General features: G+C 49.9%; 1 protein-coding gene across 1 annotated transcript in view; it reads left to right on the top strand.

The window, feature by feature from the left end:
• LOC125953990 (splicing factor YJU2) overlaps positions 1-1,089 on the top strand; it is a 1,376-nt gene extending 287 nt beyond the window's left edge. The window contains exons 2-3 of the mRNA XM_049683911.1: positions 1-465; positions 533-1,089. The exon at positions 1-465 is cut by the window's left edge and continues 104 nt beyond it. Coding sequence (XP_049539868.1) covers positions 1-465; positions 533-1,028 — 961 coding nt within the window. The 3' untranslated portion in view covers positions 1,029-1,089. The remainder of the gene's footprint in view (positions 466-532) is intronic.
• The last annotated feature ends 20,557 nt before the right edge of the window (positions 1,090-21,646 follow it).

The following is a 21,646-nucleotide window of genomic DNA, read 5'->3' as shown; positions in this document are numbered from 1 at the left end:
CGTGACCTGCGGCGAGTACATCTACAAAGGCAAGAAGTTCAATGCCCGCAAGGAAGATGTGGAAAATGAAGACTACCTCGGTATCCGCATCTACCGGTTCTACATCAAGTGTACGCGGTGTTTGCAAGAAATTTCCTTCAAGACCGATCCGCGGAACACGGACTATGAAATCGAGGCCGGAGCTACGCGTAATTTTATGGCACTGAAGCTTGCCGAAGAACAGGCACGCCGGGAGGAGCAGGAAGTACGGGAAGAGGAAGCCAACAATCCGATGAAGCTCCTCGAGAACCGAACCCAACAGTCGCGGAACGAAATCGAGCTGCTCGAGTCGCTGGAAGAGCTGAAAGATTTGAACCGTCGACAGCAGGACATCGACTACGACAGCATGTTGCAGCAATATGACCCCACGGAGAGTATCCGGGAACGGGAGGAGCGAATGGAGAAACAGGATGAAGAGTTTATTAAGTAAGTAGTAGCATGTGGCCATTCTAATCACTCGTAAATTTAAACGAGATTCCGGATGCTTTTCCAGGTCTATTAAATTTCAAAACAAAACCGGTGTCAAGCGGATAGCGACGGAGATTATCGTCGAGGACGTGAAGGAAGAGGAACCGGACGACCAACCAACTGCCTCATCGAACGCTTCAAGAGCGAACACATCTACCTCATCGGCGCCTTCTATCAGCAGTGCCAGTGCCGCTACGGCTACGCTAACATCCAGCGTACCATCTTTTGCCACATCGAAGGCTCGCAAGCTGGATAGTTTCAGCATCGGAGTGAAGAAATCATCCCTGAGCAATCTGATTGTGAAGAAAAAGCCGGTCACGGTGGATGCGGGGAAAGAGATGCCACCTCCTAAGGCACCACCACCAGTACCAGCAGCCGACAAGCCAGTCGAGGTCGAGGACAAACCCACTGCTGCTAAACCAGTAACCACGCCCGCTGTTGCTGGTGGTGGAGGTGGTGGTATCGGAAGTCTGGGACTGCTGGGAGCTTACTCAGATTCCGAGAGTTCGGATGAAAACTAAGTTCAAACCCGCAAGCTTACTGCTTTGTTGGCCAGGATGTTGAATAATAAATGCTTAACGTACACCGATGCCTTTCAATGCATAATTAAAAGGGTTATCCATTGACATAGCCTGTCAGGCCTGTACCGTCTTGAGCCGTCTTGGAGGAGAGATAGTTTTCAAAGAAATTGAAGCTTCAAACGACAGAGCGAAAGAGGTCTCTTATGGCCTTAAAGAAGAGAGACCTTTCAATTGATTGAATTCCTTTAATAATTGGAGAAACCTCAAATGAATTGCAATCAATTATGCATTCCGTTCTGTGGACAAATCTTGCCATCATACCCCCGAAAACCCGGAGAATCACTTTGAGGTCTGTGACTTCCTGGCGCCGATGGTAATCGTTCAATTATTATGGATTCACACATTCAGCTGCTGGCGGGCTGGTGGTGGCAGTAAAAATTGTTCGATAAATAATTAATGCCATTGGCACGTCTGCCAGCGCCGGTGCGTGTACTCAATCACTTGCCGCGCCACCCATCGGGGGCCAAATGAGCATACCCCCCATTCGAATGGCGCTCTGTGTTCCGGTAAACCATCATCGTCAATCTGTGCCAGCATAAATGATTTATGTGTCGGGGGGGAATTCGCTTTGTATAAATATTGCCAGTGCATTATGCAAACTCATCAGCTGGGGAATCAGAGTTCCATTTTACAACAGCAAAAAATAGTGAAAAATAGAGCCCGTGCTTTAATAAAAGGTTGTAAATTTTTTTAGCTTCCTGGATAGAGATAAAGAACCGCAGTATGAAGCAATAGAACCTCGGGCGAAAAAGAAAAATCATAATCCATTTGTTATGCTTCCGTGGTCCACGTGGTACCAAGCAGGGATAGTTTCACGCGAAAGCTTGCTCACTGTAGGTTCGTGATTAAAATTAACGATACTTTGGCTTATTCATCAGCTTAACACGCAAACTCGCCGGAACACAGTTTTTCACTCTTGCCAACCCCACAACCACGTCGTCCGTATCGCGTGCTACACACAGTGAAAAGTTTTTCATAAATCCGGTGACCGAACCGAAATGGATGAATCGAAATGCAGCTTTCGCTGGTCGCACGATCGTTAAAATCTTCCAAATATTGCCCCCTCCGAGGATTCGTAGAGGGCTGGGTTTTGAGGGGGATTCTGTTACGAAATGTTTGCGTATTCCATTCGCCACCCAACCGACCGACCGACCGACCGACACCATTACGCTTCGAGGCCTGCAGTACTCCAACTCCAACCCGCGGGCGGTGCGCAGGAACACAATAAACTACAGACACGAGAACCCGGGAGGCCTTTCCGGTGCAGCACTGATATTTCCGGCTCGTCGGCCGGCCTCTGGTGGTTTCATTGGAGCATGTTTTGACGATTCTGGACACGTTCCGTTCCGGCGAACCCTCCGTTCCGTTCCAGTTCCCGAGAGTAGTGTTGGTAGCCCCTGGAGGTGATTAAGTGATTTCCACCGATTTTTGCAAAGGGTGCTTTCCACATTTTCCGGTTCCGGTAGGGTAAGCAGCAGCAACAACGGGAGCAACAAAAAAAAAACTAACGAAGCATCGCAATGATTAATTTCGGTTTCCGGCACGCAGCAACTGTGGACAAGGGTGCCGGGACATTCATTAAGCTGTTCCGTCTCTAGCGTCGTCTGCCTGTTTACGATTTTCCCCGAACTTTTCCGATTCCCGCGGTTGATGAGATTCCCGTTCGTTCTCTCGTCCGCTTGCCCCGATGCCACGCTGGTTAAGAAATCATTTTCTTACGACTTTCCTTTGAGCGCCACGGTCTTAGGTCTGCCTTGCTGCCTTGCTCTGCAGAGCTGCTAGTTGCGGTCCTTAATTTATCGGATCAATTTGCGAGAACTCGTTTATTTTACGCCCGCCTAACCAACAAGAAACGAGGCTTCACATTACTATGGCCGCAACCGCAGCCGCAACTCTGAGCTGGCCGGCTGAGTGTGCGGTCTGCGGCTACAACAGGTTACTACGGGCTGCCCCGCCCGCCCCGGGTAGCGAAGGTCAGTCCACAAAGTCGGCCCGAGAGATATAGAGCATCATACGAAACGAGATGCGCTGCTATTTATGAATGCAAAGCGCTTTTGCCGTTTGCCTTCTCCGCTTTTGCTTGGGGTTGTAAGTAAGCAGCTTCATTACTGCGAAGTCTAAAGGCTGAAGGTTTATCGGAGGAAAGATGAAAATGGCGCTGACGCTGGTGTGCCCGACCGGGAGCGCGGTCTGGTTTATTCCATTACTTTATCATGTCTTCCATTACCAGCAAAGCATCAGCAGCAGCAGCAGCACCGACAGCACAGTTGATAATGTGCGGTGAAATGTATCCGCTAAAATATTATTAATCATCGCGCGTGAAATTTAATACGGAACACACAGCCATCGGGCAATGCTGAATCCGGCAAAATGTCCGACAACCTCGCGTGGGCATGCAGCTGTAGGACAACGTACCGTGCATAATGACGCCAGCCCGGTCCTGATCGCTATCAGCTAGGCAACGCCGAGCCGAGACACCGCCACCACCAATTGTGCTCGGCGAAGCAAAAACGTCTCCCGATAAGTTCGTGCCATTAAACCGACCGAGCTACGAATTTGTGCTGACACGCAACCGCGATGACGTGCCCTCCGGTGTATACCGGGCACCGGTCGCAATCTCGCAATTAATGCTTCTCGATACACCCGGTAGGTTGGCACAAAAGGCGCAAAGAGGCTTACGGGCGCCTGGTCTGGTATTTTTGGCCACGGACTTGCCCAGGGCTTGGCGTAGAGGAGTGCGATTTTCGATGCCAGCCACGACTATTGTCGCCGATGGAAGGATTGTTCTCGATTCTCGAACGCGCATTTTAACCGCCGAACGAATCGACCGAATCGACCGAACCTCTAACCACCAAAAAGTCGATGCGCGGGTCCTAGTTCATTATTCCACGTCACTGCAACCGAACGCGAACGCCACTTTGCCACACGTTGTTGTTATTGTGTGGGAAAACACGTTTAGGCACACGAATTGAGGCAAATTGCGGAACGCTACCCGCCGGACGCCATCGAACCGGAAAGATTATTTTCCAACACATTGGCTTTCCCCTTCCAAAAGCTCCACCTCCTCACGCACATTCCCGGCTGGCTGTGCCGGCGGTTCGTGACCGAAAAACCGGACCGGGGAAACCGGATGGTGGGCGCATTTGCAATTATTTTAATGTGTCCGTGGAACACCAACTCCACTCGCCCTCCCTGGACCTCAACGCACCACTCCCGGTGCATTCCGTCGGAGCCGAAAAAGGGATTTAAAACGCTTCGGCGTACCACAGCGTGCGGTTGCACCGCGTAACCGGCCACCAAGCTAAATGCATTCCGGTGCATTTTCGCCTTTACGCCAGGGGTGGGGGTTTTTTGGTGGAAGAGGGAAATAATGAAAGCAACCTGTCAACGAGGTTTTAATATTTTGCGTGTTTGCACGTGTTCCGGTGCATGAGGGTGGTTTTTACCTCACACTGCCAGCGCCTCCGCCGCCCTTCCGCCACCCTTCCGCCGCCAGCTTGTGCTGGCCACAAGCGACTTATCGCTCTAATGCGGCCACAGTGCCGCTGGAGAGCAAATCGCGCTAGCAAATCCGCGGTAATCCGAGGTGTGTGTGTGTGTGTGTGTCACATGCATGTCGGATATGGGAATTGACATGCAGGCGTGATGTGCGGGCGTAGATGGGATGTTTCGTTATGGTTTTGATGGAATGAAAATATTATATTCCGGGAAAAGTTCAGAAATAGATGCTGATCGGACGTGTGGACGTTGATCCCAGCAACCGAGTAAAGGGATTGCTGTGATGAGTTCCTCTTTTTTTTTTTGGCGTGTCCCTGACATGTGTCGAAAACACAGTTTTAGAAATGTTGTCGCAGAGTTTTGCATAAATTATTCAGTGTGACAATTCTGCGAAATATGTGGCAGCGAGGAAAGGCTTTTATGTCCCATGATAGCCCATTGAACTTGTTGTGACCTGTTATGGGATCATTGGTATTTCTACCAATCTATGGAAATATTACTGGGAGATGAAATAAACATGTGTTGGAGAGATAAAACAACATCATCACTAAAATATTCCGAAGCCGAGCCAGCAGATAAAATGATCCAGGACGACCATTAAACGGAAATTTCTCTGATGATCAGATAAATCAATTCCAACGAAAGTTAATTTCCGTGCCGTTTACATCATTTTAATTATAGTAATTTCTACGAAAAGTACGTACTTCGAATGTGTGCATATGCTTCGCGATGCTGGTATCGAACGGCATTTAAAGGGTTGCACGGATTTTCAATTTCACGCAACATTACGCTTGAGTATCGATAACACGGCAGCCAACAGTTTCTGATTGCGCACATTCGTTGGCATAACTAATAGCCGCAGTTTTTTCAAATATTCTACTATTAATTTGGGTGAGAGACCGTCGTTCATGAGAATGATAGAGATCGATACATCATTTATTTATAGTATTTATTGAAAGTCTGATGAAACAAAACTGAATTTATTGCCTTAAAGCATATTATCTTGAACTGCTGGTCCGTTATGCAACTAAACAGAAATAAACAAAACTTATACCCGAGTCTTTTTCGCCCGATTTGGGTGGCTAAGGATAAAGGCGGTACCGGTAGTGCCTTTCTACAGCAAAGATAAAACGAGTTCTACCACCAGTAGACTAACAAAAACCAAAACTGTCCATCGTCAAGCATATCGCCGGAAATTCTCTCTCTTCAATCACCTTCTGCTACATCGCCTCGGCTATTACGAACTCCTAATGCCTGTAATCATTATGTTATTGATGATCGACAAATTGCGCACCAGGCAGGGTGTCCACATCATCAGCAAAAACACACAAACACGCAAAAAATAACATACACCGATCAACTACCACCTATCTCCTGTTAATCGACGAAATCTCGATTCGTCTTCAATTCGTTGGCCATTTGTCTCTCTCTGTGTGAGTTCCGCTTAGCGCCAAACAAAACATTGGTTTTGTGTTTGTGCGCGTTGGTGTCCCCCCTTTTTATGGTCCAGGTTGTGCATTTTCCCAAACGAAACAAAAACACACAGCAAGCAACAAGCCGCCGACCTCACGGCCTCACGGTGAGCGCACTGGTTGCGCATCCCGCCTGGCCATGGCGTGGCAGCAGCAGCAGCAGTAACGTGTTTGATTAATGGATCACTCGCTCCTCGACAGCGCTGATACTAAAACATGTCATTCGCGTAAAGCCTCTCCAACTCTCGACCATCATCTCACTATCTCATCCATCTAGTGCCGAGCGAGCCGATTTGTCTATTTATCCCCTCCGCCCCGGGCATACCGACACGGCCTAAGACAAAAATTGGCCGCACAGCCCTTCCACAGGAACCTGCCCGTTCCTGCTCGCTGTATGTGTTCGCTTCATGAAGATTGATAGATATTTCCCTCCAGGCCCTCCATCGTCGAGGCCATTTCCATCGTCCATCGAGTGGGCATCGAAAGGGAATGCTCGTGCCAGAGGCGATGGTTAATATTTTGGAGGCCACCGACCAACCAACAACCAACCGGTTTCCGGTTTTCCCATTTACGGTGTACGCTCCGGTAGGCACGGCCAACGAACCAGCCAGCAGCGATACGATAGCGCGTTGATTGTATTTAGAGTACAACATTAGCGAGACGTATTTATGGTGTGCTATCGCTCCACCGAATCACCATCACAGAATGGTTCCCCCGGTGTGTGTGTGTGCTGTGGCTGAGCTCACGAGAGAAGATTTATGTTGTTACCAACTACACCAACGGCACAGTGTTCAGTATTAGGCTCGTTCACAAATAAGCCTCACGAGGAAAACGGAGGCACCTTGCACCACCAAGGTGCTTAACGTAAACGTTGGTTTTGGAATGCGCTCCGGTTGCACCGAATGAACCAAGGGGTCAGGTATTTCGTAATTGTAGCTCAAACATTGTAACATTCCGTCCGGCGCGCTGGAATTATGCATCGCGCCTTTGCATTCATCAGGAAACTTGCCACAAAGTGTTATACAAACACACACATAACACACACGTGTGCGATGCTTCGTCAGAAGGCAGAAATCATATTTAAAAGCAACCACAGGATAGACATGGAGCAGAACAGCGTCCACTCGCATCCTATACGGTGCAATACCACAAAGTACTACTGCCCTAATCCCATGCAGATCCAGCCTATTTCGCTGGACACGACTGCGGACTCCATATTTCCACGTATCCACATATCCCTGTTCGTTGGCCGACCGACCGACCGGCAGCAACATCGCATCACCGTTCGCTTCGAGCGGAAGCGGAACTAGTTTCCGATCCCCCGTCCACGGGACCGAGGAACGTCCAGACCGGAGATGATCCTCGATTCAATTTCACGTTCCCCGACACTAACTCTCCCTGCTACAGCGCAGCGCGTCCATCGTTGGTGGAAAAGGCACGTTCCACGTTGTGCATTGATACCGTACATTGCTCCCTCCCTCGGTTCGCAGCGGGACCACGATCCAGGGATGCCGGTGGTACTTCAACTGTACGGTACGTACGCCAACGTGCCGCTTTCATCAGTTTAGTATTGCAACGTCGCGTCGGGTCGGTTGGTTGGTTGGTTGGTGGAGCGATCGCACAATGGCGTCAACATTAGTCACCGGAAAATTGAAATAAATTGCCGCCTCCATCCTACCACCGGTACCGTTCGCCGTGCTTGTCGTGGTCGTGGTGTGCTGTCGACGGTAAAGCTCCGGTCGGAAAAGCTCTAAACGCTCACTGGGGGGATCTCTTCCGTTCTAATGACGATTTCGGGAGCGACTGCTGCTCGATGAGCATGCAGCCCGCAGCCGTAGCTACGACGTTCGCATCCGCAGGATCGCGTTCGAATTGTCTCTGAAACTCTTTGCATCACTCCCACATGAACAGTGATGCCAATGATGCTGTTACGGTGGCCAAAAATTGATTTTAACTCAAGGGAAGGGTTTCCGAACAGCACAACAAAGGAACGACTTTCACAGACTGCAGATCATTAACAGTGCGTGAACGAGAGCTGAGCACTCTACGAAAGACGAAACCTTAACAAAAAAAGCAAATACAAGCAACATTCACGTCGAGTGCTCGTCGGTAGAAGTGCGACAGCAGCGGAAGGTCCTTGCAAGATGTGGTCTTGTAGCGGTAAATTGGCCTCATTTGCCCGTGCGGTATGCAATTGTTGCCCAACACTACGTGCTCACCACCCTCCTGTGCTGTGTATGTGTGTCACGTTTTGCCAAGCCAAGCGCAGGACGAAACCGGGGATGCTTTTCCGGATAAAATAATCCACACACACACAGGGAGACAGGGAGGCATCAGCAGCCAGTGCCAGTGCCAGCGCCGCTTGGTGTGACAACGCCAACACTTTACGGCTCCCCACTGCCAGGACACTGAAGAGCCCCTATCGTCGTTGGTTTTAATTATTATCCTCTCCTTCTTCTTCGTCTTCTGCTTCTCCTGCTTCCTCTCGGTTCCCGGTTCCCGGTGGTATCACGGAGTTGCAATGCCGGTAGGATGTGCACTCCATTCATCATTAAAGCCCACCATAGGTGTGTGTGTGTGCTGGTGCTGCTCGTGGCGTACAAATTGTGACTGTAAATCGTTAGCGAAGTAGGAGTGACCGTGTCCGGCCGTCTACTGTGGCTACTAGACGATTCGCAGTCGAATCTAAATCCGCTTCACGCTTCACGATGCAACGGGGTGCATGCAGCACCGCACCGTCCGGTAGAGGGATGAAAGCATCAAGGGATGGGGTAGGAAGAGACATAATTCTCTCCTTCCCGTACTTCGGTTTGGGTTCGGTACCATAAATCTTCACCTGCTGAATTGGCTGTCTCCGCTCCCGGTGTGTTCGGGTGGTCCGGGCACATGCAGATGATGCAAAAACCGAGGGGGCCTCGATCCGGTTTTGGGCCTCACCCCCATGAAACACACACACACGGTTTTGGGTCCTGATGATGAATGGGTTCGGTGAAAAGCTCGCTTTCAGTCCAGATGTGATGACGACAGGCAGGCTGGCTGGCAGGCCGGCAACATCATTCATCAAGCCCCAAGGGCCCTCTGGTTTGGTGGCCTGGATTGTGCTCTTTTTCCGGCCACCTGGCTGGGACGTTGTTTTCATCCCCACTCTTTCACTCCACCCCCCTTATTTCGACTTCAACTCCGAACTCATTGGTTTCGAGTGCACAAGAGGAGAAGGATCGAAGAAGGCCGAGTTGACTTGAAGCTTAAAGTCAAACAAAAGTCATTTTAATCAAGCGGAAAGCGAATACCAAAAAAAGAGGGGAAGTAAGGGACAAAGAGACCCCCTTTCTCTTCGATGATGGGCCAGAACACTGCAGCACTTCACCACGGAGCATTGGATCGCGCACCGAGAGCAGCGGCTTTAATTTGCGGCTTGTTTGTTCATTAGAAGCTCACTCGTTCGTTCGTTCGTTCGCTTCTCGAGATTCGCTTCTCGAGATGCAACTGCAACTCAGCTGCTGCCAGCAAGCACACAGACACACACACACACACACCCATGCAAATGTGGTCACATAAAATAGGTAGAAAAATGTGAAAACCTAATGCACTTGACTCCTGTTGCGGGTGCTCCCAGTTGCCCAGCGATTGTCGTCCGGTTCTCACGGTTCAGTTCACGGAAATAGTTACCAGCAAGTTCTCTCGTCGGGTTTGCCGTCCAGAAAAACCCGAACCGGAACCGGAACCGGTCGGTTTAACCGGTTTCTCTGCCGGGCAGAATAGAATTTAATTAAAGCGTTCCGCTTTTAAGCCACTCCAAACTGAACGAACTCCATGGAGCGCTCTGGAGCGTTAGCGGCGACGAGGGCCATTCCTACGAATTGCATCCCCGGCCCCCTTCTGCTTCGGTCAATACCAGGCGAAGGACGGTGAGGGATGCTAATTAATTTTATTTCCCGCATGCATGACAAAATCCGTGCCGAGAGCGGCGAGAGCGGCGGCCCTTTTTTGCCTACCTAATGAAAGCCTGACGCTGCACAAAACATGCAGCAGCAGTAGCAACAGCAACAGCAACCGGCAACGTAAAGTTTTATTTTCCTTTCTTCCGAACGGTTAGCCTCGATAGAAATTCCCAGAAATGCTCGAAACCGAGCTGCGGTTACCGAGGCACCAGGGGCTGCGGGGTGCTGGCAGAGAACCTGGCACAATGACAGAACGACAAGCCTGTGTGCAACAGCAGCAGCAACAGCAACAGCACGTCTCTGTGCTGCACCGGTGCTGCCGAATGTCGTTAATTCGGCTACAAAAAGTCGCACTTTGCCGGCAGACCGGGCAGAGCGCAGAGCCGAGTCAAGGAGAAGCGGAGCGGTGTTTTCTGCACTTGAAAGTCTGTGACCGAGGAGTGTGTGTGTGTGTGTGTGGAGGTGGAAATTAATTTTCCCACTCCGACTTGCGCTCAGAAAGCATTCCTTGTTGCAGTTGTTGCTACTCGTAATGGAGGTATTTAGTCGCAGATTGATTAGGAACATAAAGTGGCCGAACATTAGTAGAACCGAAACGCCGTAAAGCCGTTGTTTTAAGGGGAATTCTTCTGGGGGGTAATTTATGTGTTTCCTTCTTTCTGGTCGCACGTTGCTTTTGAAGGAGGAAAATGCTATTGGTAAGTATTAACATGCGGTACTAACGAACGATAACTAACGTTAGCACACACATTTACACACAGTGTTGTAGAAACGACGGAAAAGTACAATTCGAACGAAAGCATTCTCTAGGGTCTCAAACGGGGTTTCAACAATGTTTCCAGCGCAAAAGTGTGAGTGTGTAGAAACATTTCGCTTTGCAACAGCTACGTCGGCGGTTGTACGTGCAGTTGCAGAACTTTCTCGTCGCAACGTGGCAATCCGAATGAACAGTGGGAATGGTGCCGAAACAAATGCCACTGGGTCTGACCAAGCGCACTCTCGAACCCCTTTTCCGGGCCAACTTTCTACTTACTAGTTGGCTCGCGGTGGGATTTACAGTAGCATTTAGCTGAGGATGGTAGAACGCACACACTCGATCTACAAGCAGAGTGATTGGTGGGAGTGGAACCTAATTTTATGAGGTAACAGCACACACAAACGCACGCGCGCGCTAGGACCCCCGGAACCGTTCACAGGCGAAGGCGCAAATCAACTTTTAGTTCATCCATTTGGGATTTGGCCAATCCCGTGTTTTTCGGGCCTACAGATTGGCGTCGCTGTAGAATTGGACAGGAAAGAAGAAGAAGAAAAAACCTCAGTTCCTCCACTCGATCCAGCACCGATAATTGCCCCGGACAGCACTTTTTGGTCACTGGGCGCACTGTTGAAATGGAAAAGTTGCTAGTTGGTCTGCACGATCCTCTCGTGGTGGCAAAAACCCCAGAAATCGGTCCCCAAATGGCCAGAGTTGGCGGTCATCCCGAAGGGAGCGAACCAACAAAGGCGAGAGCTGACACATTTGCTTCTGCTCGTGGCGGCATCGAGTATTGGTTTGGCACATCACTCAGAACTTCAACTTCAACAACGAGATACACCCATACCACTGACCGAACGATTGGAAATCCTCGGCCACCACCACCACCAACCACAACCTCAGTTCTCAGAAACTTTTCTCCCCGAAATCCCGGAGCAGAAATCCCAGTCCGGGAGCGGCTACCACCCTCCCAGCAATCAGCAAGTGGTCAATGATGAATGTTATTTAATTGAAAATCAACTCTCGACGGAGCGGGGGAACGGTTGGCCACATGCCTCCATTCTGTCCGGCAAGACAAGCCGGATAGCAAGGGAATGCGAAAAGGCATTTGCACTTTGGCTAATAGACGGAGGAGGCCCTAGGATTGGAAGTGATTGGATCGGGTCGGCATCTCCTCGAGTCGTATCGTATCGGCGAGGAGCCGTTCTGAGGTTTGATCTTGTCTCTTGTGTTGTTTGTATTTTTCCGGCTCGATTGGCATTCGATTGTTTGTGGCCTAGAGGAAGACTGATACTGGGCTTAAAAAAGCGGAAGATCCTCACCGTCGCTTCGATCGTTCGATCGGAATATGCAATAATGATGAAGACAAAGACCATTCCGAACAATTCGCTGATAGCGAACGAGGCAGAAATCGAGAATCGAGTTTCCAATCAAAGGCTCGAAAGCAGGGGCCGGGGTGATGCCCCTTGGAAAGGGAAATTGATTATGGCAATTCCGGGAACCGTCCTGGACGACCCATTGGACTCCCGGACGTGGTTTGTTTGGATGGAAAGCCGTGGAAAGGTTTTTTTTCTGACGAAAACCGAATGATAATTTGCTTTCGTGTCTTCGTGCCATTTTGTGATTCCGCTTTTGAATGTTCTCCTCCAGATTGTTCTCGATTCTCTGCAAGGTCCAAGTAGGACACAGGAGCAGGAGAAGAGAAAGAGAGGAAGAAGAAATGAAAACCGTTCTATCGTTTGACAACCGGAGGCAATGGCTTCTTCGATCTGTCCTGTCCATCCTGACTGACAGCTTCACGCGAAGGTTGGTGTTGCTCCCGACAATCGGAGCTGCTGTGCTGTTCCGTGCGGTTCTCTAGAAGTGATTGAGCGTCTGCCGTTTGGCAATAACGCAAATTGTACGGAAAAATGGCCTCACTCGTCATCTCCGCCAACTACAGTTACCTCTGCTCTGCTCTGCGTTATTCCCTCGATGCCTCGGGGGAACAATAAAGGAGGGCACGGGGATTCAGTTCATGTTCATGCGTCGAGGGTTACAAAGTGAAACATCATCTCAATTTCAATTTTTCCTTTTCGCTACAGTACGCTTGCGGGTACCCGGGTGTTGCGCCTCGTGCGAGAAACAATTGGTTTCGTTTACTGATTGCAAATCATTTTTTTCTCTCTCGGAACTTCATCCACCGATGCCCTGTGGAAATCTGGGGAAAGCTTTTTGTTTAAGGAACGGTTTCTTGTCATAAGTAGAACACAAACCAGAAACACGGAACTGAAGGGAGGATATTATGGTCCACAATTCCGCCACAACCCCGACAGCAGAACTTGATTCTTTTCTGCGGGAAACCATAATCCCCTATTACTGTTCCCTAGACAGGGCACACGCGGAAGGACATCTGTGTGACAAGTGCGTGTGTGTGTGTATTTCCTTCCAAGGTGCCCTCCACGTGTGCCACGTACGAGATGTCTCCGGGAAGTTGCACTACTCTCTCTTTATCTCTCCCTCTCCCTCTCGTCCCCTTTGCTACTTTTCATTATCTTGTATCTAGCTGCTTTCCCAACTTTTTTTTGCTCCATTTTTCTTCGAGAAGTTTATATCCCTCAGGTTTGCCTCACCGGCACAGGTTCGGTCGGGCAACGGTTGCTTATGGGTTTCTCCTCGACGGGGACATAATTAAAAATGGAGATAAGAAAAAAAGACGAGCAGCAATTCCACAAAGGTCTCGCCTCACGGTCACCGGACTACCGGCGAACTCATTGCGAAAAAGGAGAAGAATTTAATTTTCTGTAATTGCGTTGCGCATTCAACGTTGCGCGCGCCCACCCAGATGTATATGTACTCGGGGAGGGGCGCGCCTTAGTACGTTGCTTTTGCTGGCGAACATTACGGAGTAATATGTACAGCCCGAGATGAGTTTCTATCTATGCAGCATCCGGTTTGCTACCTCTAGCGGCCGTCGCTGTCGCTTTCACCTGCTTCATCGTTCCAATATGTTGCAACTTTTATTTTGCCGAGCAGAGCAGAGAAAAAAGAAAACCTCTCTCGCACATCTTCAAGGCCATTTAGTTTCCTCGTTCGTCCGGGGGGTATGTAACTCCGAGCGCATATTGTTCTGCGTAGGAAGGAGGAAGCGGTCCAAAGCTGGCTTCCAAGCGCGCGCGCTCGTTCGCTTGCGTAGAACCGGAATCGTTGAAGCCATATGAGATGTGCTCCGGTTCTTCTGGTCTAACTCCAGCCAGCACTTCCTAGCTCACGATGGAAACCGATTTTGCTGCAAGACAATTTCGTAATCCGATAACACCTTCGCCCATGGCCCTTGCTCATACCGTCACAGGTATGTTTATGGACTTTCTCTTCCTTTTCTTGGAGGTTGGTTTGGGGCTTTCTTTCCCGGTTTGTTTCTGCTTCTGCTGGATCCCACAAACCGAGTGGTACGCACGAGTGGTATGTTTTTTGAATTTGGAAATCGCTCGCTTTGCCGCGTCCTCGCGTCCCAATTATTCGCTACCCCATCCAGGATCATCCAGGATCTCTAGTTCGCGAGAGGCAGAGAGATATGGTTTCGGTGCCCGGTTTCGCACCGTTTCGTGGAAGGAAGTGCTTGCCAACGTGGTCTCGTGTTGGCTGCCTGGCGGCGAATTGTAAAAACAATTCGTATTTTTCTTACGCTAACAAGACGAAAGGTATTCATTTCCAGCCATTTCATCTTCGTTGCTCGTTTGTTTTGATAAAAACGAATGTTCGAGCCATTTTTTTTTTGTGCAGATGGGTTTGGATTTCATAACATCCTCTGACACATGAAATCTGCTCGAGAAGGCTCGATTATATTGTAAAAAAAAGTGGAACGGAAAAATAGACTCAAAACGAAACCGATTCCAGAACAACAGAACCTGGAGCTTGTCGATAAAAGAACGCAAAGCAACCAAACGGTTCTCCACCGGCTACCATTACACATGCCAACAGTTACAATATACAAAGCGGTCTCCTTCACGCCACGTGGCCAATCATTTTCCTTTCAAAGCCAGCCAAACAACATGTCAAAACTCAAAAGTCAATATTGATTACCATGAAAGGGCACCGAGCGCACCACGCGTCACCAGGTTAGTGTCCTCGGCAGGGGCGGTGAGCATGAAAGTCAGCCCCAAAAAATCGGCCAACAAATGGCACATTCCATTCATCGTAACGATGGCGACGACGATGACGACAACGACGACAACGACGGCGCCGTCGCTACAAACGCTCCAACGCGTCCCCCGAGGGGTGGGAGCGCCTATTTCTCTGCCCCCTTTTGCCAGCGCCAACCTCGATCGTAAGTGACAGATTATGAAATTTGTTATGGGCAACGTCCTCCTTCCGCAAGAAAAGGAGGACAGAAATATCCCCCTGCAGGCAGGCGTCTGCAGGGCTGAGAAGAAACAGATGGAGGCTTAAATTGAAACATCGTTTTGGGGGACACACGGAGGGAAAAGAAAGCATTTCTGCTTTCTGTTTTGCCAAACAACACACACACACGGGCGCGCGCACGGAATCTGCGAGGCTCGCAATGGCGTTGACATTTGGAATCGATTTTCTTCGCCATAAAATGAGCGCCAACTGCTGCTGCTGCTGTCTTCGATCGAGAGGAACCGATGATGACGGTAGGCAACGGTTCGGGCAGCACAAGCTCGAGTGACGATGATTATGGGGGCTGGCCGGTTGGCTGGCTGGCAGGCCTGTGCAGGACGCAGGCTGGTAAATAAAGTGGCAATTTATTTACACTCACGAACGTGTGTAACGATGAAACCGAATGTACACGCACGGCAGCGAAGAACAACAGAAGACGGTAGAAGAAAGTTATGGACAAGGAAGAGATATTTTGGAGCACGGCAGGCAGCCTGAAATATATCACACCCCCCCACACCAAACGAGGAGATGTTAAGGGGTGTGATGCGGAGACGCTGAGTGCGGTGTCTGGAAATGGAAAAGGCTCATAAACATCGACACAGTCTGTCAGAGAAATTAGGGAAGTTTAGGGACGGGCCGTTGCCGCTGCTCACGTCGAGAACTCGCAAGGAATGTTTTTGTTTCTTCGTCGTCGCCGCCGCCATCGTCGTCATCTTCTTGTGACAAGTTTGGTGCTGACAGAGATTGGAGCAACGAAACACCCGAAGCTGTGCACCGGTTTTGCGAAAGACCGAATTACCATAAAGTTGAGCAATAGACAGATGGTCCGATTTGGGGTACAATGTGCCTTTCTTTTCTATTTTGTTTTTCGATGATGTTTTCGTACCGAAACAATTCAACATTTCTTTCAAAGTTTCCGAGTGGTATAGGTAGTAAAAAGAAACTGGAAATGTGAATAACTTTTCACAAATGTCACGCAACTCAGCATCGTACATCCACACACACACCGGCAATAGCATAATAACCCGCATTTGCTTTCATCTCCGGATAAGCGATCGGAACGGCAACGGAATCCAATTCCCTAACGAGCCCCATCAAACCCTCACACAGACCCTCGAAAGGACCATTCACAAAGGACGCCATTGGGAACGCCTTTCCTGGAACTGATGCCAAATATACCGAGACGGCAGAGAGCATAAGTGCTGGCGATGGAGCTGCCGGATCCGTGCGCTTACAAGATTTAATGAGTTTTGGGTTCGGTGTTTATTCGTCGCTTCAATTCAATCCCCGCCGGAACCCCTGGGCACAGTGTGTGTATGCACATCGAAATCGGAACACTTGGCCGTTCTTCATCGTCATCACCGGTAGCCACCACCAGCATCATCATCGTCGTCGTGTCTGTGAATGAGTTAAGCGTTAGAAAGAGCGATGGAAAGTGGTGGGGGTGGGGGAATGAGCATCAAATGAGTTCTCGGTAAACACTGGCTTTCGCTCGCCCGGGTGTTGATTAATATTTTCCTTCGGTGACGAGACCCTTCATCGACCGACTAGGCCGATCGACGGACGACGCTCTATTCAAAGTCGCTTTTGCGACTCCCGGGTACGACCAAGGTCCCTTCCGAGAAGCGGGCGTTACTTGACACGAGATAATATTTGGCGAAGCCACGAAGCATCCGGCCTCCCCTCCACCCCCAGGAGTTTCCCGCGAATGGAATCGCTTCCGGCGTTCGCTGCGCCACTGCATCCATCATGAATGGCAAAGGACGATGATGGTCCCTCGGCGTGGATCGCACAAAAACACAGAAACTCATCTCGGGGCACCGACACGCGCACACGTACACGCTCAGAGGCAGGCGCCGAGATATGAATGAATGGAGGGGGTTAACCGGAGAAAAAGGAAATCCTGGAGCGCTGTCGATGAAGATTATGAGTGACGCGGGCGCGAAAGCGTCGCGCTGGAGTGAAAGATAAGCCGATAGTAATGCCGGCTGTGTTGCTGTTGACACAAATTATTGATGCCACTCTTTTCTCCCTTTGTGTGTCTGTGTGTGTGACCTTTTGAGCTGTCGGATCGGCTTTTCACGCTGATCATGTTTCTTTAGCGGATAATGAGAACCGCAACGGCTCAAAAAGGGATCTTCGGCTTCACAGGCATATCAACACGACCACGAGGTGAACCGGAAAGGGTATTAACCGATTAGAGGAGTCTCCGTTTTTTTCCGCCATTATAACCCTTTTGCGGAGAGCGAACTGGATCCCAAGAAGTAGGAATTATTCACCGTTGGAATCAATGTAGCTATTAATTATTACCACCCGAAAGTCATTCTCAGAGGGGTCGATTATTCAATTTGCATTCTCTATATCCCGAACACACACACACATGCATTACGCTTGCCAGATTACAGCATCCAAATAGCAGGCTATGCATCATCTAGCCATCCAGTGAATACCGAAGCAGCACGCACCGAAAGGTGAAGGCATGTCACGAGCATTGTGGAATGTCGGCTCAACCTCCACCGGCCACACCGCACCACAAATGCTCGTGTGTGCATGAATGCGATGCTAATTGAAATCCATAGTGAAACCACAGGAAGCAGGAGCATGGCTTGACTGGCATTTTCCTCGCTACCATCACAGACCAACCGCCTGCTGCGATGCCTATAGTGTGCCTGCTGCTGCTGCTGCTGCTGGCATCATTGGTGTCATTACACGCACGTCAAAGGAGGCGTGTCGGTAGGGTTGCTTCATTGGCTCGATGTGTTCAGTAGCAGCAGCAGCAGCAGTAAATCAGAGCCAAAGGGGCAAATAGCATTACTGCCTGATAAGGCACCGCCGAGAGAATCCATCTTGGATAAGCGTGCAGCTTTAATACCAAAGCGAACTGCGAACAATCATGCTGCTAAAGCTAAAGGTACAGACCGGAGAGAAAATAGAGAGCGCAATAAACCGCAGAAACGGAATCCAATCAAAGCGAAACCATCGCGGAACTGATACCCCGTTACCGGTTTGGCCTGGGTAGAAGAAGAAAAAAAAAGCTTTCGAACACCGCCAAACACGCGCAAACACAAACAAACAAAAGGAAACGAGTGGGAAAAAATCGAAAGCGTGGTCCAAACGGCACCAGATTTTAGCTGATGCTGGCTAACCATCTGACTTTCCTTTCCACTCCATTTGCAACTGCAGCGCACCACGTCACACCACGCCATCAACCCACGTTTCGGGTTTCCGATTTTTATTCCGATTCCTGGAACGCGGAAGCGAACGCGACGCGCTTTCACTAGTTCGCCCGAAAGCCAGAAGCAGAAAGATTCATTTCAGTACGTGCAGCAATTGCTAATTTATCTCGTCCCCGGTAGTATCCTTCTTCTGCTTCTTCTTCTTCTTCTTCTTCGACGCTTCCTTCCGGCGCCGGTACTCGGAATCGATGGCCATCGGGCAATGCTGTGTGTGGTTGTGGCTCCTGCGATCGAACAACGTCGATTAATTTGTTCCAAAATCACGTCCGGAAAAAAAGAATCTTAATTTCATTTCGTAACGCTGCGATGCGCTTTACGCCCCGGAGCCAGTCCTCTGTGATGCAATTAGAGGGAGTCCCTGCTTCCGGTGGGTTGCTTAAGATTCTGAGCAGATCAGTGGGAGAAAACTTTGCTCTACTGTCTACTTTGGGCCGCGATCATGTTTTAAATAATGCATCTTCGAGGAAGTGGCTAATAGAGGCGGAGGCAAACCATATCGTGATGGCGCTCATGTACGGCTTATCGTGCAAGAAGCGAGAGAGAGAGAGAGAGAAAGAGAGAGTGTCACAAGGGACCGGAACCAAATTACATACACCCAACAGCAACCGCCATTACTCAATTAGCGTAAGCGTAGGGAGCGTCGTGGTGAGCGTAACGGTTGAACGCGTTCTGAAGGTGAACGGAAGTGGAATTCCTCTCTCTTTCACACCAAGGAACGCTAACGAGGACGTAACAACCGTCGGCCTCGCTATGCCGCAGCTCAGGTCTCATACGCGCGCCACACACATACGCTGGAGACGTGACGATGACATGTTTGCATTAATTAGGATATGGGACCCGCAACAAAGGCCTTTTGACTTTGATCTATGCCGGCATACGGTGCCACGGCATGTATGACCGCGATCCCGGCGGTTTCAGGAAGCGGTCTGGGGCCAAGGGGACAGGCAATGCAGCACAGCAGCGTTACACACACACACGCACAGAGGGAGAGTGAGGGTGCTGGTGACAATCTGAGGATTTTAAAGGACGCACAGATTAAAACAACCTAACTGCGCGGGACAAGTTAAACGAGTTCACCTTACGGTGGACGAGGCCCAGGCTTTCCTTGCAAAAGCCCTTCGTTCGGAAAGCATCTCGTGCTGGCTGTGGAAAACCGATGTTGGAAAACTTTTCAAATCACAACGAACGAAACACACATGCATATGCTAATCAGAATCCAGTTAAGGAACGGGTTTTAGGAACGGTTCTACCGCGGTTCAACGGGAACCCGAGCCGAGGCGAAGTTGTGTTCAGCACTCTGTTCAGAGCAGCGTTTTTGTGATGGAATTTTTCCTAACAATGAGCCGGGTTCTAAGCTCACCGTGAGCTCACCGGGAATCCCGGATGGTGATCCGGGTTTGATGCCTAGCCCCGGTACCCTTCACTTCAACACGCGAGCCCGGGAAGTGTTAGATTGCAAAGAGATTTTAATTAGTTTCGCCAGCGCCACCATCATGACATCGTGCACAGTACACCGTGCACCGTATATAGCGAAGGGGCCGATAACAAGGGAAGCCCAACAAGGGGTTGGTCTAGGGGATTGTTGTTGTACTAGTACTAGCTCCAGTTTCAGTGATTGGAGCGTCGAACAACATTCGGGTTCGGGATCGGGATCCGGAATTAATTTACCCAACAGAGGGGGGTTGTTTCTAATATCACTAGCCCATGTTCATCATCATCATCGAATTTGCTGATTGATAATTAAGCCCCCCGGAATGTGTGTGTGTGAATGAGAGTCTGACATTCGTTTGGCCTTTTTTTACAATGGTTCAATAGCGAATCAATAGAAAGCGCAATCATCTAATTGATTAGACTAGCTTATGAACCTTCACCGTCGCGGTCTTTCACGCCTCGATAACCAAGAATGGCATTATTGACACAAAAGGGAAACTCAACTACCACGTCATTTAGTTAGTACATGGTTTGCAACAGGGACGAAGCTTGTGGTCCGTTTGCTCACTCGCTAAAACATCAAACGATGGTTCACCAGTCACTGAATGGAGGCGCCTGGTCGAGCGCCACCATGCGCCTCCATTTTCAACCCTCACTCGCCAACGATTATTTTACGTTCAATTAGCCAGATTGCTAATCTACCGAGCAGGACTGATTTATAGAACGTTACTTCCTCAAATTTCAATACAAATTACCAGCCATGTATGGAGCAGTATGGTTCATCGGTCGACTGGCACGACAAGCACACGGTGGTAGTAAATTAATTCCACCAGCCCCTCGCCCGGGGGCACTCCCCCGACAACCAACCCAAATGTGTTACTAAATACATTTAAATTGCACCAAACAGTGTCCATTAGCCGTCCCATTTCGTCTTCCACCGCCACCCGTTACGGTACTAAAGGGAGAGAAGGTAAAATTAGTCACACTGGCCAGACCATCGTTTTGTGCGGGGGGAGGGTGAACGGTGGGGGGTGGGGATGCCACGCAACAGCTGCTCGTTGGTGTCCGGAACCGAACCGGCACCCTGACACGTCAACAGCTTCTCCGTCTCCATGGCAGTAACGAGTAATAGCAACAGAAGCACCACAACCACGACCACGGGCCCGAAGCTTTTGCAAAGGAAGTGGCACACATATGTTATGCATGAGGTGCCACCATCATTTATTCAATGGCTCGTACATGCGGTGAATGCTGAGATGGCCACCTTCACCACCTCCGCACGCCACGATCGTTGCGGGACCCGTCAACGTTTGACATTCTCATCCGGAGTTCATCCTTCGCATCCGGCCACTCCGAGATCGTCCTTTTCGTCGTCGTCGTCGTCGTCGTCGTCACCGTTGTCGTCAGTATCGTCATCGTTGTCAATGGGCGCTTTACGTCTTTTGCGGGACTTTTGCACACTTCTCTCGAGGCGTCGCCGTCGACCATCACGAACCGTTGGTTGGTGGCCGCAGGGGAATGGGAGTGAATGGATTGGAGGGCTCCATCACCATCTTCACCAAACCGATTCGATGACGTGACACGGAGCGAATGGCAGCTCTCGTCGCTGTTTAGACGAACAATGTTTCTTTCCCAGCGTTTCGTTCGCAGCTCCATAAAATGCAAAGGCGCGCCACACCAACACGTGCGCGCTTTGCTTTGTCTGGCACTTCTGCTCCTTCTGCTCCTTCATGGCCTGCATTGGACGCGAGAAGCAGCGAATATATATTGATTGCACGTGTTTCTCATCATTACTGGCGGATGCTGTTGTAATAAATCAAACGAGACCCCGACACACGGATACTTC

This window comes from Anopheles darlingi, chromosome 3 (genome assembly GCF_943734745.1).
Source record: "Anopheles darlingi chromosome 3, idAnoDarlMG_H_01, whole genome shotgun sequence".
Lineage (NCBI taxonomy): Eukaryota > Metazoa > Arthropoda > Insecta > Diptera > Culicidae > Anopheles > Anopheles darlingi.
Note: the sequence above shows the minus strand (reverse complement) of the source record. Positions and strands in the feature narration are given on the sequence as shown.